The sequence below is a fragment of the Bradysia coprophila genome, chromosome X (assembly GCF_014529535.1).
Source record: "Bradysia coprophila strain Holo2 chromosome X, BU_Bcop_v1, whole genome shotgun sequence".
In the NCBI taxonomy this organism is placed as follows: Eukaryota; Metazoa; Arthropoda; class Insecta; order Diptera; family Sciaridae; genus Bradysia; species Bradysia coprophila.
In genome coordinates this window covers 9551343-9573580 of record NC_050737.1, presented here as the reverse complement: position 1 = coordinate 9573580, position 22238 = coordinate 9551343, and the positions used below count along the sequence as shown (strand labels likewise).

Below are 22238 nucleotides of genomic sequence, written 5' to 3'. Positions count from 1 at the left end.
TTTTTTGTAGAGTAGCATAGATGAAGGTGGACGAAATCCATTGTGTTCTACCATAGAATATTGTTTAAAGTCTCTGGGAAGCTTATGACACACTCAATTAAAAACAATACCGTGCAAATTACTCCGAAAAAATCGATAACTTTATTCCGAACTTGATTGATCGTCGCCTCCATTCTCCTCTTCGTTCAAAATGGTAACCGAATTCAAAGCGTTTGCATTTTCGATTTCCTTCGCTTCCAAATATTCTTGCAGCATGTCTTGGAAGTAGTTTCGATAGAATTCTTTCTGCTGCGTAGTAGATGGAAAATAGTGACCGCCACTGTGCCGTAAAATTTGTGGATCATCGAAAATGTCAGCCAGTTCTTCGCTCATTTCGTTCGGAATCACATTGTCCGTTTCACCGAAAATGTGTAAACTTGGTATTGTTATCGTATCGTCGTAATAGTTCAAATGCACCAGACTTCCCGATTTGAATCCTGATGCCATTATGCAAAACCGAGGCTTTATATTTGTCACTGCAAAGGAAAAGTTCAATTTTTAACCGTTGATATTACATCCAACGATTTCGTTTTTCTTACTTCCTCGTTCGCTCAAACTGGCCAGCAGTCCGACAAAACAAGCACCCTGACTAAAACCCAATAGCCCGTGAAATTCACCCTCTTTCCAGGTCTTTTCCACCAACCGTAGACTTTCCTCGAAACCAAAGGCTGGCCCATTTTTGTTTGTTCCCTTAAACGACCGGTTCTGTGCATCCAATTCGTCTTTGTTGAACCACCAGCTTTTCTGCGTCAGTGGATCATAGTCGGTGTGATTTTCGTCAATCGGTGGAGCAGTGTGAGTTGCACTTAAAAATGTCAAATCGGCAAATTTGCTAACAACTTTACGGAAACTGCACAACTTTGATTTGAATGTGTCTCCATTCTGACGATATCCGTGTAGGCATAGAATTTTCAGTTTATCTTTCTCCAAAATTATGTTAGCCGTTGATGAACTTCCACCGGCGGATTCTGACATTTTCACTGATAATATAACTATTTAAGAACTGGTTATCATCGGTGTAGTGAAAACTTAGAAAACATAATTAAATTGTCCAATCAGCCGCTCAACAACAACGTTGAGGTTAAAAGGGTTAACAATAAATAAAGTTGAGCCAACGAAATCGCAAAGCCGTGTATATGTCAAAAACGTCGAAACAGACAGTGATGATGATTTCATCACGCCTTTTTAATGGTTTTTGCATTCGAAGGTTTTTATTGCTCGATTAAGTAATTATTAACTGAAGCCGAATTTACTGAAGACGAATACTCAGTTCGTGAAAAATGCTTGAAAAATAGACCCATGCAGCTCGCTTTATTGCCATTTAAAGAACGACGGATAGTGTCAAAATTGACATTAGAACAAAAGAATTCTGTCAATTCACACGTCGTGAATTATTGAAAAATTTTGTCAGAAAATGTCAAATTTTTTGGTATATACACTTATTAATCAGGTATTTTGCATGGTCTCACGAACTGCGTTCTAGCCTTCATGTCACGTTAAATGAAAACGTTTTTTATGTGCTTCCCCATACCTAGCCCAATCTCACCTTCAGTCATAATGTTAACAACTACTAGTTTTAGGCGTGGATCACCCGTCAGTTATTAACACACACAGTCGACCAACACTAACTCTTGTGATACAAGGCATACAAGGCTTGTACCGTACAAGCTATAAATAAACAACTTCAACTAAGGTGGTCTCAGAGTGTCTCTGTTTTGTCTCAGTTTCCTTTGCAGATATCATGTGATCTTTTGTTTAAACAGATCTGTCAAGTAAGAGGAGGTAGACTGGAAAACGGAGGTAACACAGCTGCGAACGGCTTTACACAGTAAAAATGGCTGGAGATCGTGAAGTTGGTTGTGTGTTTTTGTTTACTACGAAGTGATGCATTGTAGAAATACTTTTAAGGAACCGACTTTAGTTATTTTAGAAATGTAGTTACTATGATTGAATTGGTTCTATTTTTAATGAAAAGAAAACATTTATTTAATAGAACAATAATAAAAGAAGGCGGTTCACAATCAATACCGTCGTAATGTTGCTGGTGTGTTTTCGTTTCAAAACGTTCAGTAATGTTATGAATTTTGACAATTGCAATTTAATTACACCGCCTTTGTAATCCCTGAATTCATAGTATTTTACATGACTAGGGATAAAAAGATGAAAAGTTGAGTTTTCGTGTGAATTTTGTTGATCCGAGGCGTAGCCGAGGTCAATAAACACACGAAAACGAGACTTTTCATTTTTATCCTGAGTTAGTTAATGGATTTTACATGCTGAGGGCGTCGAAAGAAGTGCTTAAAACATGAAAAGTACAGTTTTCGACGCATGTAGCATGTAAAAATCATTGAAACGGGTGAAAAAATTTGTCCCATTAAAACCGTTTTTATTTCATACTTCGTTCACTTTGTTCCGCATTGCACCATATTGGCTGCTATTAAACGACGGCTGTGTTTCAACTCATCTCTGATTTTTTTATCTTTTCATTTTTGTAGACTTAACGAAACACATAACAAAAAAAAAGAAGAAGAAACTTCAAACAAGATCATCTTTTCATTTACTAAAAATTTTTTTTGGATAACTTTTGTAATTCCTAGTTGATTTACAAAAAGTGTTGCTCTTCTTTTTCGTTCAAAGGACTCAAACATGGTACGTTGGCGATGAAAAACATTTTTTTAATTTTTTGAACTTTGACCAGATAATTCTATTATGTCTTCTCTACCCTAACCTAACATTTTGCTGTTTTCATTTCATTGTAATTTTGATTGGTATTGTTGCTGGTTGTTTTAAAGCATTTCAACTTTCTACGCTGATCTGTTTGCAATTAATCGAGATTATTGTTTGTAATATTTTGTTCAGACGGAAAGTGAATTATTTGACTTGCATCTGAAATGCATCAAGTGTTTTCCGATGCACTTTCTTTGTTGTTGTAAGTAGCCAGATATAAAGGGAAAAAAACGAAAGTCACTACTGATTTCGTCATTTTAGCCGTGTGATAATTATTTCCGGCCATTTCAATTAAATGTCACTCTAATTAAGTAGAACTATATAGATGTTGAAACGTACACCATGTAAATTGAACAAATGTACAGTAATCCATCCGGAATAATGCCGGACCAACATCTTATGGTTAATGTGAAAAATTGTTGATGTTTAATGTTTCTGTGTTTTGTTTTTCAGGACGTATTTTTAATGATTAGAAGGAAAAAGACCACAATCTTTACAGATGCTAAAGACAATACGACCGTAAAAGAACTGAAACAAATGATCGAAGGTGTGTACACAATTTTCATTTCCATTTTATTTTTATTTTACTTATGGTGTTTGTTCAGAAATGATAATATTACCCAGCATCGTCAGAATCAATTGGACAAAATAAGTTGATGACAGGGAAATCAGCTTACCCATTGAACCTCCAAAATGTTTTTTTTAAATTTTGTTTGCATGGTTCTGCTTCAGCTTTGTTTATTTCTTCTTAAATACGAACCGTTATCATACAATTCCGTCAGGACATTGCCCACCTGAACATCCACCGTTTTACCTGCGCGCTCTGCATTTAAACAAAAACTTGTCTCGTTTTTAGGTATTTTGAAAGTTAGACCAAGAGATCAACAAGTTTATAACAAGGAAAATGTTTTAATGCTTGACGACAAACAACTGCAAGATTATGGAATAACTATGTCGTCGGCGAAGGCACAACAACCGGCACAACTAGGATTAGCAACAAGGTAAATAGAATTGGATAAACAAATGTGTTTTTAGCGTTTACAATTGCATACATGTGGCGTTACTCTCATCTGCTGCGTAAATTAATTTTTATTTGGACATTATAATTGAAAAGTTGGCAATTTGCCGCGGAAAAAAAACGGTCTTTCGATTTCTAGTGCGACACACATACAGATTCGTTGGTCGAACATGGGTGTTGGGATTGTTTGTTATTTTAAGCAACAAAATATTCGTTTCGAATTTGTGTCGCTCAGGAAAAGCGTACCCCATGTCGACTGAGCTCATGCGTCCTCAGTTTTCATGACCTCGATTAAAGCTGCTAAAACTTTAATCGGATTTCACAAACTTTTCCATTTATTTACAAATCGTAACACATTTCCAGAAAATACCGCAATTGCTGACCGATCACTCCAAGCATCAATGCTCCCATATGAACGGAGCACATGTATTTCCATCTTCGTACAATTTGTCCCATCGTTTCACACGTCTGCTCAAACTTTGTTTCTGTGCATTTATCGATTCGAGCGAATAACAGCCCAATAGTCCATTCTCACCCGACCAGTCTAGAACCACATTCGTCCATTTGTTGGTCAGAAAGTCGTTGTATCCCGCCAGGAAGCACACCAAAACTGAAAATAATTTGTGACATTGAAGTGCTTCAGGTCATTAGCTCTGTTACACTCACTTTGTTCGACGAACAGGTCCTGTTGAGTTATTGGATAATTCAAGGTTTCAATGAACTTCGTTTCAGTTATGACACGCCTGCACATTGTTTCGAGAAATTTGGTTGGATCGACCAAATTCTGTGACTCGTACACAGTTCTCTTTTCGCCGGAAAAACAGTCACACAATTTTGACACGCACTCAGCGACGGTTTCATCAACTCAATCTTCAAATTTTTTACCCGACCCATCATGTAATGGAATAATATCTGATGGGTTAATAAATAGCCCGAATGCGGCTCCTTCCACAGAAGATCGATGCAATAGTCCGGTATCTCGCAATTTTCGAATGTACCAAAAATGCAACCATCAGTAGATGATCCGAAATCGACAGCCATGTTAATGCTGTCTGCTGTTTCAATTTGGTCATTGCTTTTCATCAATGTTTTCCACTGTTCAGTGGCTGGTGTTTCCCAAGTCGATGCACTGATGATCCATTGGAGGTTTTTCTTCATTCCTAGAGAATTAGAGTACGTGATTGTCGGATATAGCATCCAAAATGGAACGTCGTTTCACTCTGAGCTCCAGTGCAAAGTCTAGACATTTTTCTAGTATTTTTTGCCTTATGAATTCAATTAATTCGTTGTGTCACAGTCTTAAAAGAAGAATTACTGGAATAGTCGGAGAAAATCCATTGTTCATTTGATTAAACCTTCAGTACATCCGACGGCTTCCAAAAATGGAAATGTGGACGACGTTGGACGCCAATCAAAAATCACCAAGAAATGTTAACGGTTAAAGTTGAGATCTAACTTCACAGATATATTGTGACGACAGTACTGAAGCGTACACTAGAGCCTCATGTGGCTTCCACAACATTTTCATACTCTTGCCATTCGGCACATGTAGGAACGATTTGACTAGAAAAGGTTTATTTTTTACTCACTAGCCACTTTTGCATCTTGTGGTCCAATCTCTTCAATGTAGCCCTTGTACCGCTGAACAATGCTATCTCCAACCAAATTGGTTTTTTGCTGTAATTCCATCAACTACTCCAAAAATTTCTGGACTTAAATCGGGCCTTCCCTTCAGCAGGATATTTATTTGAGCTAAAAATCGTTTATTGAAATTACATTAGAAATTCTGTTCAGCCCAAAGAACATGTACCTTCCATAATCCGGGTCCCTACGCCTACATCCGTCACCATATCATCCGAATGACTTTCGAAATATTCGAGTGTTTTTAACGAGCTACTGATCATCCTTATCCAATCCGGTTTATTTCGGTCACAAAAAGGAATAAAATTTCGGTCACAAAAAGGAATAAAATTTCGGTCATGTTCGGTAACTGCAAATCAAAAACGTGTCACGCACACATAACAAATTGCTGATTTTATTATACCTGTAAACGAAGCATGAACGGTGCTGCAAGGAAAAGTTCTTTTTTACAATAAATTACTCACTTTCCTTCTCTTGCGAAGTGAGATCGTCTAAGTCTACGTGCCAAATATAAGTGATCACAACAAAGCCCATTAACACGATAAATGCAATAAATTTATGTGTGGACTTTTTCCGCATTTTCCAATTTATCAGGAACTTACTCGTAACATCTATATTACTACAATCGAACCAGAAGAGCAACTAAAACATTTTTTATTTCTAAAACTATTGATTTGTACGAAACATATCTGCAGAATGTTCGGTTGAAACTAGTTTGTGCTAACACAAGTGTTTTAGAGGATCAGAGTGTTTGTACTAAAGTTTGTCAATTTTGTACCTAGTCAACGAGAAGTAGATTTTCTTTTGAGTATATAAGAAACAAAAGAATATAATAGTCGTCGTCGACGGAGTGCCAGATGCACTACAGATGATAAGCGATTATTTTTATGTGGAATCGATTGATCACATTGTCACAAATACATATGAGGTAACTCTACCAGCAATAGATTAAATATTTCATGAGGAACAAGTTTCATATTCGGAGATTGGTTATTGGAAAATATCAATTTTCGACAAATGTATACAACATAAAAATACAGTATTGCGATTGTTGCGATATAATTCCTTCTTGCGATATAAACGTGTACGCATAAAATGTGCCAAATGCAATGCACGTTTAGAATTAATTTGCTTTCCGAAAATGTACTCCCGAAAATTATCGAAATTTTCATTTTCGATTTCGATGCTAAGAGCTTTTAGCTGTACTGTGCTGGAACTCCAACACAACTTTGCATTGCAATAGAATTTTTAAAAACTTCTACCTTTGGTTTATTCACGAAATAGCCGAGTTTGGTTCTCAGTCTCGTTGACGTGCCTTTTTTTAAAGAAAAAAGAATGAAATAGTCATTTGTGTACCTGATTCATTTTAGGCAATTTCGCGAGTTGTAGTCCGAACGGAATGAGGCTTTCAAGCGAAAGTGCCTAAAATCAGTCGTGCAAATCAGGTACACATGTGAGTTTTCATGCAAAGGGCCGAAAACTCGAGAAAAAATCAAAAATTTCCCTATTTTGGACGATTGAATTGCCTGAAAACAATCGTCCGAAACAACAATCGTCCAAAACATATACACAAATAACTATTTCATTACACCAACTACGAAATTGCATGCTTCATAGAGTAGAGAGTAGAAATGTCGGCTCTCGTATGGAGCATGAAAAACTTAATACGTCACGCGAAAATGAAATGTCCTTGTGACGTAATAGTTATTTGTATGCTTGCTAAGAGGACCGAAAGTAAAGCTTCAAACGTGTGAAGTTTGCAGCCCGCGCCGCAGGCCCCTTGTTATGCAAAATACTATTATTTTCAAGTTAATTTTGTTTCATTGTATGAAGTGTGAATTTTGTTGATCCTAGTTGTAGCCGAGGCTTATTGACCACACGAAAACGAGACTTTTCATTTTTGTCCCGAGTAAAGGCGGATACACATTACCATCTAGTGTCAGTTGAGAAGACAATTATTTCACAATATTTATCGAAAGAGAGATTATCGTATTCTCATTTCATGCGAAATATGCGGAATCGCAGGATTCTGAACATTCAGTATTTTGTCGATTCTTATGTCAATTGTTTTCATATATTCGGCTTCGGTATCTTGTGCGTCATGTGTTATACACATCTAACTATCGTATCGTTCAATATCGTCGTATTTTTTTGTGCAAAACTGTTAGGAATACGACGAAAGTAAAACCTTATGTATCCGTCTTAACACGTAGCGGATAATGCTCCAGCCGGAAAGTGCTAATGGAGTCTGAATAAATTTCTAAAAATCAAAAGTCAAACTTTTGATTTTTAGAAATTTTTTTGGAGGTATTCCACGACTCCCTTAACACTTTCCGGTGTGCTTAAGTTGACGAGTCGCAGGCAACGTGTTAAAGGCCAACACACATTAGCATCTAGTGTCATCGGTAATACGATATTTCTATTGTTTAAATCACCTAAAATCGGTTAAAACTGGTTTTAATAATAGAAATATCATATTTCCAACTGACACTAGATGCTAGTGTGTGTTGGCCTTAATGGATTTTACATGCTGAGGGCGTCGAAAGTAGTGCTTGAAACATGCAAAGTACGGCTTTCGACGCATGTAGCACGTAAATAACTATTGCATAAACATTCAAAACGTCAACGCAAATTATTTTCTCAGTCATATGAAAGCATAAACATGAACACTTTTAACAACAATAATCCGGACGCAAAATTGCTGTGTAACTGCAACACCGTCGTCGGTCGATGTACCGTTGAAAATGCATGCGGTGTCTCATTCGGTCTAGTCAGCAAACATCGACGCATTGAATTTTACTCACAGTAGATATCGTACCTTTGAAATGTTAATTTCGCTTTACAAGTCATAGTAGACCATACAATAAGGGATCATACTTTTTTATTCAAACAATCAAACACATCGAATGTTTTAGTGAGCCGAGTTAGCCATTGTCTTATTTGAAGTGTCAAAAAAAACGTGTCTCGAGTGGTATTATATTTGAGCTTTGATATCAACAAAGAAGCGAAAGGATTTTGGCTTGTCCTTGCATTTGCCAATAAAGGAAAACTTTTCATTTTTGATCCAAAAAATCCAAAAATATTCCAAAACTTAGCGAAAAAATGAAAGGAAACTGTGTCGTTTGCAATGCTCAAACGGAATTGAAATGTCAAGGCTGCGTGGAACGTGGCGTGTCTTCAGTGGAAATAAAATTTTACTGTGGAAAAGGACATCAAACGGTCGATTGGAAAAATGGCCATAATAGAATTTGCTGCACGAAACCAAAATCAAAATCAATTGGCTTCCATGTCTATCAATTCAAAATAACTTTGGTTGGTGCTGAAGCGCCATTCGTTGGTGACATGATTCAACCTCCGATCTGGCGTCGTATTCAAATCAATAAGAATTCCACTTTTCGTGATCTTCATAAGGCCATTTCCATCTCAATGGGATGGTTTGAATGCCATCTACATGAATTTCGAACAGCGTCTGGAGACGTAATCGGCATGCCACATGATGAGGATTTCGGGATGGTGAAAAAAACGATTCCGGAAAGGTCAGTCAAGTTGGTCACTCATTTTAAGAATATCGGAGATAGTTGCGTTTACGAGTATGACTTCGGTGATGGATGGATTCACGAAATATTATTGGAGGGTATTCACCTGGCAGATGATAAAGTTGTTTATCCGACTTGTGTTGGTGGAGAAAGGGCATGTCCACCAGAAGGTAACGGCATCGACAGAATATGCAACACCATTCATCAGTTAACATTTCATTTCAATTCGATTTCCAGATGTTGGTGGTGTGTATGGATATTCAGAACTTATTGCCGCCTACCAAAAATCTAACAATTCTCGGAATAAGAATGAACGAGAAAAGATCGATTGGGTAAAGAATCACTCGTTCGGATACAAAAATTTCCATCCGGATCGATTCGTTCCATCCGAAGTGAAATGGAACATGTTCAATTCAAGTGTTTGGGAACAATGAGATTTGCATCGATTTACTCGAATCAATGTTTTGCAAAATAAAATTGCATGGATGATACAGTTAAACTTATACGGAGATTTTCAATAAACTTTGACTTTTTTTCATTCAGTCGTTGCAACTTTTTTTTCGCAACTCTATGATTGGAAGGCCAGTACTGGTAAAAGAAAAAAAAATCGCAACTATGTCGCGAAAAGTGAAAATTCTCCTCCCTTTTTTTTTCGAAAAATGTTATATACAACTCGTGCCTCATTTGAAAAAAAACACGTCTAGTGCCTGAAAAAGCATTTATCACTCGGTTGTATAATAGTTATTTATACCTTAGAGTAATTATAATTACTCTAAGATTTATACAACCGAGGTGAAAATTACTTTATTAGGCTCTAGATATGTAATTATGACACGAGACCGCGGCCCGTGTGTCATAATACACAGCGTGAGCCTAATAAAGTACTTTGTGCCACCGAGAATTGAAATACGACGGATTTCAATATCGATAACTAGATTGAAATGTCCAAAATTACAACACCCGTTTTCATGGCTTATTACAACACTCAAACCAGGGTTGAAATGAAATTCGTATGAGTTATTACAGCATTCGTTTTAAAAAATGCAAAGCAACGTGATCGATCAAATTCGAAGGGTGATTGTTTACAATGAAAATTCTGAATTTTTGTGCATTTGTCTATTTCAATTCTCGGTTGGCACAAAGCATGATGTGTTACACGTATTGTAATGAGATTTTTTCAGCACACGACCCAATTTTCCTTACTCGCTCCGCTCGTAAGGAAAACTTGGGTCTAGTGCTGAAAAAATCAACATTACAATACTTGTAACACAACATACTATTGCATCGAGTTGTGTATTTACAACGTTTTATGCCACAGAGGCATCTAAAATTAGCAAATTTTGCATATTATGATGATGAGCGGCATAAATTACTATTTTTCGCTAGAAGACTGAAATTCGACGGATCGCAGACTACAGCCTGTAAATATTTTTCATATGCAGAATGAGCACCAGCTGAATATCACCAGCTGGATCGGCTAACACACACTTATTGTATGATAAACAATCAAAACACATTCTTAACAATGTGTTTACTTCATTCATACGTGTTTTGTGCGCGTAGATGACGTAGAAATGCACTGTGTGTTGTCTTTGAATTGTATAAAATACAAAATTTTTTTGTTTGTACACCAGCTGGTGATACTCAGCTGGTGCTCATTCTGCACATAAGAAACTTTTAGCAATTGTACGATCGAAAAATTGAATGTTTCTAGACTTCTCAGAGAGAGAGAGAGAGAGAGATATTTGCGGTCGATAAAATCTGCTACTCGTATTGAAAACTGCAATGTGGAGGCTAATGTGGTAATGTACACATCTTTTACGCAAAATTTGCTTTATCGCACTAGTAAGGGAAACAGCTCTTCCGTAATTTCATTGCTTCACCGCTCTTAAAACAATGACTTTTTTTTGCAACATACGACCGAAACAAAAGTCGGCGCGTCTGGCAGAGTAACAGAGTTGTTTAAGTGAAAATAGCAAAGAAAAGTGTAATACCGACAACCACTTTACTCAACATTTGAAATTGTTAATCTGTTAGTGGCAATTTTATTGTGTTTCATTTTCTCTGCACCACCGATAGTTTGTATTTACCTGCTGCTAATAGATGAATTATAGTTTGCAAGTATTTACTAATAGAAAACATTTACTAATAGACCAGTGCCTCGCATCACGGTTGGAAACCTATGCTAAATTATTACATTACACGACACAAAAAACATTATTTCTTTGAATTTTTGATTTGGTCCGATCTCAGCAAATTTTGTAGAAAAATGCAATAAAAAGGAATTCTTTACAACGTCTGGCGTGCCTGAAAAGTGAAATTATCGGATTTTCGAATAGTCAAACACGCAACACCTTTTGAAGATTTTTTTATTGCATTCTTAATAATTTATCATAGGTTTTGTCGTTAAAAATTAAGACTGATCTTTAAATTTTTTTTTCGCTCAACCTGATCTGCTAGCGAGCCATAACAGTATGCCGAATGCCGACGCTAAAACATCCACAAATATCACATCCCACAGTAAAGTCCTATTAAGAAATCAAGGTATCGTTAGAACCTCCATAAACTCCTGTAAATTTTGGAAACACTCGGGACCTCATCTCATCAGGGACGAAAGTGTCAAGAGTTTTGTGGTTTTGTGATCATATGCTTTCTACTGTACGTATCAACAAGAATGTACCAACAAATCGATAGACTTAAAATGTAGTATGTCGACGGACCAAAGTTTCCTACTCAAGCTGCGATTTATTACGAAAAAAAAGTTTACTACCCTCACTCTCTCGTGAAGAGCTTGGGTGAGGCAGTCTTTTACGAAACTTGAACCCATCCGAAAAATCGGAATATCGGAACAATGAAAATATCAACAACAAAGTTCCAGAATTTAATGGAACAGTAGGACAGTAATCGAAAATACTAATTAAATATTGAAAACAATTCGAATGAAAATTCTCGAATAGTAAACATCTCTGCCGAAAATTACGTTTGGTAGTCAATTATAATATTGGTAGTTAGCTCTTAGCTACCAACTACCAAATTTTCGGATTGCAATGCCAGCTATGAGCGATAGGTTACCATATATGGTATATTAATCGAGTGATCTACTCTGACATACCGTCCCTTTCTGCAATTTTCATTTATTTGTAAAATTCTGATCAATTCACGAATTAATCAATTTTTTTCTACCTTAATCAGATTGGAATCAGGCGAATTTGAAGAACTGGACTTAACACCATACTCCTCGCCGCCCGATCTACCAGATGTCATGAAAGCTGCAGAGCCAGCCAATGGACAGGAGCAGGTTGCATAAATAAATTCCACAATAACCACACTATTGATGGTGGCTTCATTACACTAAAATATCGTTTTCTCTTACAAAAAAACAAAACAAAAATAATTGATTGATCGTTATATTTGCGTTTAATTTTCCTGGCTGCCGGTTCTGGTTGTTTTTATTATATTTTTTTTTTCTTAATTTCTTTCCACTTTTTCTCGAGATTAGTGTTTGTTTCATTTCTTTTAATTTACTTTTTTATATTATGATTGTCTTCAACCGCTAAAACTAATTGAATTTACAAACGGCATACAGTTTCTTTTCTTTATTTCTTTTTTTGTTTGACTAGGCTCATAATTTATCAACTCAACTTATAACATTAAAAGATTAAAAAAAAACTTTTTCGATTATTTTAATGTCCTCTACCCTTTTTTTATAGACTCAACAAAAATGAAAGTAAAAATAAATAAATGAAATATCCTATGTAATTATTAATCTTAGTAATATTTATAATAATTTTTCTTATTTTAAGTTTGAATTAAAAAAAACAAAGTTGAAAAATAATCTTATGAAATTGGCACTGCTGTTTCGAATAAAAAAAAATATGTCAAAACAAGAATCAAGAATCAATTAAAATTACAGTTTTGAACAAATGTCGGGATAAATTTTTGCTTTCATTCATTACTTAGAAGCGGACCCCATTTTAAAGATTAAATTTTGGAATTGTGACTGCTGCTAAATCTAGCAAAAAACCATCCAGATGCGATCAGTTCAACTGGAAGGTATGAAAAACAACGTAAGAAGATAGCAACAAGAATAGATCGGCTATAAGCCTAGTGAGGCCTTTTTTCTTTCGCTCAATTTTCTCAATTCTGGAAACCAACTACCAAATACGTGAGTTGTAAATAGACAAGCAGGAATAATAGTTTCATCAGTCGATATTAAGCTGTTGAACAGTAAACATCTCCATCAACTTTCTATCAGTTTCGTAGTCAACTACCAATTTAGTATTCAACTACAATTTGGTATTAAACTACAAGTTTGGTAGTCAACTACCAAATTATAAATAGGCAAGCAGCCTAAATAATTTCATCAGTCGGTATGCAGATCTCAAACAGTTAACATCTCTACCACCTCTCTATCAGGATGGTAGTCAACCACCAATTTGGTAGTCAACTACGAAAAATTCAAGCTCTAAATAGGCAAGCAGGCAGAATAATTTCGTCAGTCAGTGCGCAGTTCTCGAATAGTAAACATCTCTGCCGAAAATTACGTTTGGTAGTCAATTATAATATTGGTAGTTAGATCTTAGCTACCAACTACCAAATTTTCGAATTGCAATAGCAATGCCAACTATGAGCGATGGGTTATCAGATAACAAATAATTATTATTTGCCTGGTGTTGATTTGCAATTTATCATCGTGGTAGCCAACTAACCAAATTGTCGAGTTATAAATAGACAAGTAGGCAGAAAAATTGCATTGCATCGAAGTTCTCGAATAGTAAACATCTACCAAATTTTCGAATTGCAATGCCAGCTATGAGCGATAGGTTAGCATATAGGTTACACATGGACGGACAGATGAATCGTCTACAATAGGGTTTTTTTTTCTGAAAGAAAAAAGACCTAAAAACAACGGAAGTGCATCGATGGTATATATATTAAGAGAAAAGGACAAAAAAAGATGAAAATGAAAATTAGGGAATATTCAAGACTTTAATTTCATTAGCTAGGTGTACCTGAACTGATTTTAACCGATAGTTTTTGCAAATCTTGGACAAATCTTCTCTTCTTAGACACCATATGAAATGTGTGTGACGAAAGCACGGAGATGCACCGCATCGGATACAGAAATGTTTAGTGTCACAAAACTAACATAACAACCAAAATCAATAAAAAAAATCCAATTTGTTAAAAGTATCACTTTAAATCGGTTCATGCAACACAGCCTTACTTACAAGTTCATAATCGGAATCGGTAATAATTAATCTGACTTTGAAGATCCAGTGAAAACTCGAAGTGTTGGCTTTGACTTTTCTTCAGCTTGGCTCGGTTACAAGGCTTGTATACTATGAAGGTTGTGTAACATAAGAATTTTTTACCCAAATTCGGCTCATTATTTTCTTCACTGAAAGTAATGGGTCTTACGGATGAAAAACACTCTAAAGTGTTTGTCACAAAAGGATTTACTTTGATTGAAAATGTATATGTAAAAACGTTAAATACCTGAAACCTAAAAATGTTTATCACACTTGGTTCATTCCTAGATAACATGATAGCTTGAGTAATTCTCAACGGATTTTCATTTTTATTTTAAATCTTTGGAATTAAATTACTGAGGCTACGTTCGAAGATGGGCTATAACTAACGGGTGATATTCCCGAAAGAATTTTTGTCTCGTTGCTTCATAACACAATAACTTGATTAATTCTTAACGCATTTTTAAAAACATTTTTTTAATCGACGAGGAATAAAATTCATATGAGGTTAAATTGGAATATGAGCAATTGACTGGTGATCCTTAGAGATATTCACAAAAGAATTTTTTTCGTGATTTCTTGGTGTCTATGAAAAAGTTTAAACGAATGTGAACTATGCGGCTAGAGCGAAGGGAAGGCCATGATTCATACGAGTTGCATTATATTCATGAGCAAATAAAACAAATTTTCAGCACATTTATTTGCAATTCACACAAGTTTAATTTTTAATCAAGAGGAAATACCTCCATGTCTAGGCCTCTCACACCTCCTTATTTCCTTATTTTTCCTTATTTTTATAGAAACCTCCTTATTACTCCTTATTTTATTAAAAAAATCCTTATATTCCTTATTTTTTCGCAAATTTCATCGACAGAAATCAAAATTCAGATTTTTTTAAATTATTTAACACAAAGAACTCTAATGAAAAGGTGGTGTCGTAGCTCATGATCGTTCCAACATGACCAGTATAACATATATTTTTGTGGTTCCACGCAGCCTCTCGGCTCGAGAGTCTTGAGTAGACCTATTTGATTTAACATGTAAATCACGGTTAACATTGTCTTAGACATGCGTCTTTATTACAAACAATTCAAGATTTTAACCTTATTTACACTTACTTCTTTCAAATGTATACTTTTATACTTTCACCAATTTATTATTTTTTTGAAGTTCGAACGGGATAAAAAACAACAGCTTTTGCAATTGACGAGATCAAAATCTAATCCAGCAAGTTTTTAAACTTGAAAGTGGGGTCAAGTAAGAATTCACGCCGTAACTACGTCTTAAATTTCAAGAACTTCCTCGCATCGAAAACTGATTGAAAACTGCCTCCCTACAAAAACGATAGGTGTACGTCAAAATAAACAGTGATGCGTTTTATTTTGAATTTTGAAGCGCACTTACAGTGATAAGAGTGATAATTGGTAAAGCTAAGCTTTGCAAAAAATCTAATTCAAGCCTTAAACGCGCCCAAAATATTCAAATTTTCATTGTGACAAAAGTGAATTTTACGATACAATTTTACAAAAACGATACGTCAAAATAAACAATAATGCGTTTTATTTTAAAGTTGAGGCGGACTTCCGATGTTAATTGCTGTATCTTAGAATAATTTCGATTTTTATCGAAAAATTTCTCCTCATTTTCCCTTAATTTCAACTAACAATTTCCTTATTTCTCCTTATTTTTGTGCTAAAACCTCCTTAATTCCTTAATAAGGAGTCTAAAATTGGAGCGAGGCCTGCCCTTTGTCAGTGTCGTTTGAAAATGTAAGATATAGTTCGCTTTTTTTCTTCTGAACATTTGTTTTGAATAAAGAAGGAATGAACAATTTATGACAACACAAGACAGCATTTTATGATACTTTTGTTTCATTAAATCATTTTCGCTACATATCGTAGAACAATTTTTGGTCCAGAATAATTTTCTAAATTGATAGAAAATAGATTGCAAAAAATTTTATTCCTTATTGTCACACGCACGTCAAGTCTGAGTGCTACTCTAAATAGAGTACTGAAAGTGGACACTGTTAAAAAATTGAAGAAAAAAAAAACAAATGTTTCTGATGCGTTAAGTCGTAGTAATTAAATCGTTAAAAAATCGATATTATCGTTTTTTAGGCGATATTATCGTCTGAAAAACGATATTATCGTCTGAAAAACGATATTATCGTCTGAAAAACGATATTATCGTCTGAAAAACGATATTATCGTCTGAAAAACGATATTATCGTTCAAAAAACGATATTTTCGTTAGTAAATTTTTCACACATGACGATAATATCGTTTAAAATGATTTTTTTTTAATATTTTCAAGACGATACTATCATTCAAAAAATGATAATTACGTTTTTGGACGATATTATCGTCTTTCCAGATATTATCGTCCAAAAAACGATATTATTACTGGATGAAAATATCCGCTGGGCGATATTATCATCATTATCAGTACAATTTTATCGTTTTTTGGACGATATTATCCTTCTGGGCGATAATTTTTGGGATGATAATATCGATCTGGACGATAATATCGTCTAAAAAACGATTATATCGTTCCTGACGATATTGACCGTGTAGAAATGTCCCGCCACCGTCCTGAGACGAAGAAATTTGTAGAAAAATTTGGATCATTAATGACAAAGTCAACTGGTGAGGCTTAATCAAAGGACTATCTTTTGCAACGAATTTCAATCGCTATGCAACGTGGAAACGCTGCATGCATTTTGGGTACATTAGTGGAAAATAAGATAAATGATTTTTATTTATTGTGAATTAAATCTTTTTTTTTAGAAACGATCGTTCTTTTACTGGCTGCGTCATTATGGGGTAGGGTAATCTCGCACACCACACAAATTCATGGTGTGCGAGATTCACCTCTAAGTAGTGAATCTCGCACAGTCATGACTTTTCGTTACATGTCGTAAAAGGACGCATACTATGATCGCGTGTGCGAGATTCCCCGACACCGTCATTATTGTGAGCAGTCTTTTTTTGCGCATTTAGTATGTAATTAAGAATTAATTAGAATAAATATTCCAACATTTTCGGCGGAAAGTACATGTCAAAAACATAAAATGTGGAAAAACACCTACCACAACACCAATTGCCCTAACATCTCAATCAACTAATGTACATATCACATGTTACACTTTAGAATAATTTTTTGTCTCGACGATTGTAAATTGTTCAATTCATACTAAACCTTTGCTTGCACTAAACACTTAAACACCCATCATCATCATCATCCACTATGTATGGGTCCTGCAATAATAAAATTTGCAAAGAAAAAAACTAACTATAAATCAACACAATAGCCGATTTCTTATAGTTTCAATTGGTAGTCATGCTAAGTAAATTAGGAAAATTTTATTGTCTGATACCATTGTGACCTCTTGTCCAACAGATTTTTTTGCTGTTATCATTTTATGCAAATTTTATCTTATTAGTCAGTGAGTGTATGGTCAATTTTAAAAATGTTGATTGAACGGATAGTATAAATTTGTTTGGATTAGTCTGACAGAATCAATTCACTTGTGACGAAAATGTACACTTAGCCATACTCTGTTTTAATCAATAAGTTGAAAGCAATAGACATTAACGTAGTTTTTTAGGGTATGAACTTAACTAACACACTTCAAGCAAAACTGATCATATTCGACAGCTGCCTAATAGAGTACTATTTTGTTTAACGTGGTTCTTTACAGTGTTTTAAAATTGTGTGACACACTGTCAAGTTTCAGTACTTTATTTATAGTGCCACTCATACTTGAAGTGCATTGACTTAACCAATGAACATAAAGATATCGTCACGAATTACTATCAGTATTGAATCAATTTAATTTAATTTCTGAACGGATGGTAGACCAGGATAGAATTCACTCGTGCATAATTTCCCATTTCTAAACCAGTTGGGAGGTTTTAACCAACTTTCAGAGCCGTAACAGGCTCTTCATGACAATAAACCGTTTCATAAAAAATAATACTCTATTTGGCAGCTATGCCTGCTATACCGTAAAAGACTGTTAATGATGTCTCAATATTACGTTGTAACTGATTCCCGAATCTTGTTTTTCTTTCCAACGATAGACGAGTAAAAAAGACGCAGGTTTTGTTTTGATATTGTCTAAGACGAAACCATTTTGGTGTCCTATGGTCGGCGAGATGGTCGGTGTCGTTGTCGGATTTTATCACCCGGACTAACCGACTATTACAGTTGATCACGTGAAATAGAACATTATCGGATGTCAACAGCCTCTTTATGACAATAGTCTCGCTATTATGCATTCATTCAGCGGATGAACTGCTCCGACTAATTTCGGTCGGTTGATTATCTAATTATGCTAATATTGAAATGAAATTTAAGTGGACTGTTTTGTGTACTCACACTTGATACATTGAGAAATTCTGAAAAGCACCTTTTCGGATCTGTGGTTTGTTTGTTTGTTTGCACTTTAGTGGTGATAAATCAATTTCAATATTTAGAGATGGAAAGTTTTTTTTTCTTGGTTCATTCAGAATGGTGCATATAAATGGAAGAGGATTCCGATGACCAGTATCAGTTTATTTTCATTCATTGACTAGAGCTGACCGTTGGTGATAAATCAGATTTTTGTGTCAAATTTGTTTGTAAAATGAAATACTTGATTCTCTCGGTACTCCTAGCTACTGTGGTGAGTACTCTTCCTTAAATTTTTTTTTTAAATATATTGGTCGTCAGAATTGATCCAAAAGGACAAAAAAAAAATCCATTAAGTGATCAAATTCTATACTCATTTAGGTCTATGCCGACCATGACCACTGGCAAATACAAACCGCTGAAAATCTTCAATCATACCGTGAAGTGTGTGTTACTGAACATGGAATTACCCCGGAACAAATAGCCAAATACAAAAGCTGGAACTTCCCAGATGACGAAAAAACTCACGTCTACATCAACTGCATCTTCAACAAAATGGGACTGTTCGACGATAAGACCGGTAAGATCTAGCGGATTGCGGTAAATAATTTAAAAACAAAATTCTGATTCATCGCTTTCTCGCATGCACTCGCCAGGATTCAACGTTGACCACTTAGTGTTGCAATTGGGACAAAACCAGAACAAAGATGAAGTTAAGGCCAAAATTGAAAAATGCGCCGATAAAAATGAAAACAAAGATTCGGCTGCTGTTTGGGCATTCAGAGGTATGAAGTGTTTCATCGCTGAAAATCTACCACTCGTACAGACAAGTTTGAAGAAGCCAGCATAAGGAGTTAGCTTTTTGTGCAAGCCGTAAAAGAATCCGCAATATTCTACTGTTGATGATCGTATGCTGTTCATGAATTTGTTTACGTAAATAGTGAGATTTTAGTGTTAATGTTTTTCAATTAAAGATTTTTAGTAAACTAAATTTTTACTCGATGTAACAAAAGGATTTTCTTATTTCGTATTTAACCTTTTAAGTCTGGCTAGCGTTTCGACAAAAAGTATAACCATCGTTTGTTAAAATCATCGCTTAGTGTTGAGTGAACACTAGCTCATCGTCATTTTGTTGATAAAGCAGAAAGCACACGAACAATTTTGCGTTGCTGCCATCTACAATTGTACTGTGTTTTCTATTGTTTAGCCTGTGCCTGTGGTGAAAATCGTAATACAATGTGAAATAATGCATAATTGTCGACCAGAGCAACTCAGAGTAGCTCGTTTGAGCTTAAGAGATGAGTACAAACCAAATTTACATTAGAACAAAAGAACCGGCTTGAGACTATTCTCATCAAGAGATGTTTGTGCAAGTTTCTAAAGCCGAGCATTTTTCGAAAATTCTGCGCAGAAAATGAATGCGTTCCATGTGTGTGTAACACACAGTCTTCGCGATGAAACACCAGGCACGACTAGCACGACTACCACACGAAAAAAGTATAATGTTTTTGTGCTGTCACAGTAGTCATGGTGAACTAAAACAATAACATTGGAATTTCAGTATTTATCGTTCAATTCGTACATCGTATTCGTTGCTATAATATAACCACACAAACAGAACAGTGTCGCAGAATGCCATCAGAAGGTAGTCGAAACACAGAACCAAAGGATGAAGGTAAAGAATTAGAAAGCACTGTTGATCAAACGGGAACAACTATTGACACCGTAACGGAAGAACCACCACCCGTTCGTGAAATCACCCAAACAGATCGAATAAATAAAAGATTGTTGGTGTCCCTTCTGGAAAACATGAACAAAAATCAATTCTTTGACATGGGCAATACAGCCGGACATGATGCAGCTGATAGTTCTGAGAATCCAGACACTGATGCTGACTGGAAGTGAAATGAACAAAATGTGTCATTGATGTGCAGTAATGAAAGGTTTATTAAAGATTTTGTAATTTGAAGGCTTTGTTCTTTGTTCCACATTGTGCGCAGTTCTGTATATGGAGACGGAATCTCACGAAAATTAATCACAGTTCGATAAGGTTTCCGTTAAGAAGACTGTGTCGGAATGTGATATTTGATATTCATAAAACATCGCTAACAATGAATATGAAGGGAAAGGTATTAGTGAATGATGAGCAATTAAGCTGAGTATTTGGGCAAAATGTACCGATATTAGTATATTATGTAACTAGGACCAAAAAGGTGTGTTTTTGACCTAGGTGGTGAATACGGCCGAGGGTACAGCGGAGTAACATATATTGTTCTAGATATTCAGGTGGACCAAAAACGTTCCATTCTCTAACGATAGAGAGAGAGAGAGACAAAACGGGAACAAATTTTCTCACTCTTTCGTCAACTTTTTTTTTCGGAATGTGGCGAATACGTCCTCGGACTCCGATCCACAACCTGGGTCAAAAACACACCTTTTTGGTCCTTTTTACACAATATACTATTTAATCAGTTCGACCTCTCCAACTTTTAATAATACCATGGCACGTCGACATGGGGTAATCTGGCACACCATAAAAATTGATGGTGTACCAGATTCACCTCTAAGGGGCGAATCTGGCACAGTCATGACTTTTTGTTACATGTAGTAAAAGGACGCATACTATGATCGCGAGGGCCAGATTCCCCGATGCCATAGAAGCATTCAAAGAAATGTATTTTTGTGCTTCCTGAAATCCATATCGAGGTCCAGTTTTTCTAGATTTCTCAGTCGATTTCCAACATTATTCAATTCAGTTGTAATTTCGTATCATAAAATTCCAGAAAAACATTTATTGTCGTCAACATCAACATCGAATTTTATCAACGGAACTTTTATATTTTCTACACAAATGAAATGAAAGTGCATTGCATTGCCTGTTGTTGAACAAAATGATCAGCATGAGTTAATGGTAAATGTTTCTAAATCCTATTAGTATTATGTATTGAGTAAGTTCGTTTTGAAGGTTATTTTAATTCCAAACGAATTACGCGAGATTTAAACACTGTGTTCAATGTGGGGAATTGACAATTTATACATGGTCATGGTCAATGTCGAATATTTTACGTAGTAATTCTGTGATCATTGAGGTCGTCATTGAGGTACAAGACAATCGGATGAGTAAGAGAAGTTGAAAATGACTATAAACAAAAAAAAATGAAATTACCCTTTTTAAATTGGTCGAAATGGTAGTCTTTCATCAATGTTCGTGTTGGGCAGCAACACATGACCGGCAACACTGATCTACATCCATTTCATTCAGCAACAGGATTGCCTGATTCTGCTGTAAATTAGTGACAGTCGTGGTACCGGAAAAACATTTGTTCTTTTGATTTCATTAGAAAACGGCCAAGTGATTCAAAGCTCGAAGTAAATTTAATTTAATCGTAAAATCGATCCGTTCAAATCGATCAATTATTTCTTTTAATCGAAGTACGTAGTGTGTTGTGTTGTGAGATAACGATTGTTGCTAGCGGAGTTTGCCAAGGAGGTAAAAATTGATTTTTTCGTGAAGCACCAAGTGTGCAGGTTTTCATTTGCAGTTTGATTGATTTACAGGCGAAACGTTCGCGGAACATTATAATTACACGAATCAACAGCCTGTGTTGTAAGCTGTCGAATCGTGAACTG

At 35.5% G+C, this 22238-nt stretch overlaps 5 protein-coding genes across 10 annotated transcripts; 3 read left to right on the top strand and 2 right to left on the bottom strand.

Moving 5' to 3' along the window:
* Nucleotides 1-118: 118 nt before the first annotated feature.
* On the bottom strand, nt 119-1172 carry LOC119080730 (esterase AGAP003155). Of its 2 annotated transcripts, XM_037189258.1 has the most exons (3): nt 1073-1172; nt 579-1019; nt 119-515 (listed from the first exon to the last, which is right to left on the bottom strand). In XM_037189258.1, the coding sequence occupies exons 1-3, from the start codon at nt 1077-1079 to the stop codon at nt 142-144; spliced, it is 822 nt and encodes a 273-aa protein (XP_037045153.1). In that variant the 5' UTR covers nt 1080-1172; the 3' UTR covers nt 119-141. The 2 variants fall into 2 exon arrangements, with proteins under 2 accessions (XP_037045153.1, XP_037045164.1); XM_037189269.1 differs by having other exon boundaries at nt 579-1132.
* A 1361-nt stretch (nt 1173-2533) lies between these two features.
* On the top strand, nt 2534-12885 carry LOC119080984 (elongin-B). 2 transcript variants are annotated; one of them, XM_037189632.1, is made up of 4 exons: nt 2534-2688; nt 3220-3313; nt 3623-3767; nt 12154-12885. In XM_037189632.1, the coding sequence occupies exons 1-4, from the start codon at nt 2686-2688 to the stop codon at nt 12266-12268; spliced, it is 357 nt and encodes a 118-aa protein (XP_037045527.1). In that variant the 5' UTR covers nt 2534-2685; the 3' UTR covers nt 12269-12885. The 2 variants fall into 2 exon arrangements, with proteins under 2 accessions (XP_037045527.1, XP_037045536.1); XM_037189641.1 differs by lacking the exon at nt 2534-2688 and adding an exon at nt 2840-2968 and having other exon boundaries at nt 12154-12433.
* On the bottom strand, nt 4005-6280 carry LOC119080914 (UPF0764 protein C16orf89 homolog). 4 transcript variants are annotated; one of them, XR_005088399.1, is made up of 4 exons: nt 5595-5734; nt 5374-5536; nt 4451-4944; nt 4005-4394 (listed from the first exon to the last, which is right to left on the bottom strand). XR_005088399.1 is itself a non-coding variant. In XM_037189529.1 (3 exons), the coding sequence occupies exons 1-3, from the start codon at nt 4855-4857 to the stop codon at nt 4183-4185; spliced, it is 522 nt and encodes a 173-aa protein (XP_037045424.1). In that variant the 5' UTR covers nt 4858-5011; the 3' UTR covers nt 4005-4182. The 4 variants fall into 4 exon arrangements, 1 of the variants encoding a protein (XP_037045424.1); XR_005088400.1 differs by lacking the exons at nt 5374-5536; nt 5595-5734 and adding an exon at nt 5829-6280; XR_005088401.1 differs by lacking the exons at nt 5374-5536; nt 5595-5734 and adding an exon at nt 5890-6280.
* Nucleotides 8181-9503, top strand: LOC119080790 (uncharacterized protein y4hQ-like). The gene is made up of 2 exons (XM_037189364.1): nt 8181-9131; nt 9199-9503. The coding sequence occupies exons 1-2, from the start codon at nt 8528-8530 to the stop codon at nt 9393-9395; spliced, it is 801 nt and encodes a 266-aa protein (XP_037045259.1). The 5' UTR covers nt 8181-8527; the 3' UTR covers nt 9396-9503.
* A 5838-nt stretch (nt 12886-18723) lies between the features above and the next one.
* Nucleotides 18724-19615, top strand: LOC119080966 (general odorant-binding protein 99a-like). The gene is made up of 3 exons (XM_037189610.1): nt 18724-18882; nt 18990-19188; nt 19265-19615. Exons 1-3 carry the CDS (start codon nt 18844-18846, stop codon nt 19456-19458), a joined length of 432 nt encoding a protein of 143 aa, XP_037045505.1. The 5' UTR covers nt 18724-18843; the 3' UTR covers nt 19459-19615.
* Nucleotides 19616-22238: the final 2623 nt, after the last annotated feature.

What these genes read in the sequence shown, in the direction of transcription:
- LOC119080730 (XM_037189258.1), bottom strand. An exon ending in CAGTTTGAGCGAACGAGGAA is followed by an intron (nt 516 to 578) that starts GTAAGAAAAACG and finishes TTTCCTTTGCAG; the next exon opens with TGACAAATATAAAGCCTCGG.
- LOC119080984 (XM_037189632.1), top strand. An exon ending in ACTGAAACAAATGATCGAAG is followed by an intron (nt 3,314 to 3,622) that starts GTGTGTACACAA and finishes TCTCGTTTTTAG; the next exon opens with GTATTTTGAAAGTTAGACCA. An exon ending in CAACTAGGATTAGCAACAAG is followed by an intron (nt 3,768 to 12,153) that starts GTAAATAGAATT and finishes TACCTTAATCAG; the next exon opens with ATTGGAATCAGGCGAATTTG.
- LOC119080914 (XM_037189529.1), bottom strand. Translation starts at nt 4,857, where the DNA reads ATGACCAAATTGAAACAGCAGACAGCATTAACATGGCTGTCGATTTCG. An exon ending in TGGAAGGAGCCGCATTCGGG is followed by an intron (nt 4,619 to 4,715) that starts CTATTTATTAAC and finishes AGTGCGTGTCAA; the next exon opens with AATTGTGTGACTGTTTTTCC. An exon ending in GGACCTGTTCGTCGAACAAA is followed by an intron (nt 4,395 to 4,450) that starts GTGAGTGTAACA and finishes AATTATTTTCAG; the next exon opens with TTTTGGTGTGCTTCCTGGCG.
- LOC119080966 (XM_037189610.1), top strand. Translation starts at nt 18,844, where the DNA reads ATGAAATACTTGATTCTCTCGGTACTCCTAGCTACTGTG. An exon ending in CGGTACTCCTAGCTACTGTG is followed by an intron (nt 18,883 to 18,989) that starts GTGAGTACTCTT and finishes ATACTCATTTAG; the next exon opens with GTCTATGCCGACCATGACCA. An exon ending in ACTGTTCGACGATAAGACCG is followed by an intron (nt 19,189 to 19,264) that starts GTAAGATCTAGC and finishes TGCACTCGCCAG; the next exon opens with GATTCAACGTTGACCACTTA.
- LOC119080790 (XM_037189364.1), top strand. Translation starts at nt 8,528, where the DNA reads ATGAAAGGAAACTGTGTCGTTTGCAATGCTCAAACGGAATTGAAATGT. An exon ending in AAGGGCATGTCCACCAGAAG is followed by an intron (nt 9,132 to 9,198) that starts GTAACGGCATCG and finishes TTCGATTTCCAG; the next exon opens with ATGTTGGTGGTGTGTATGGA.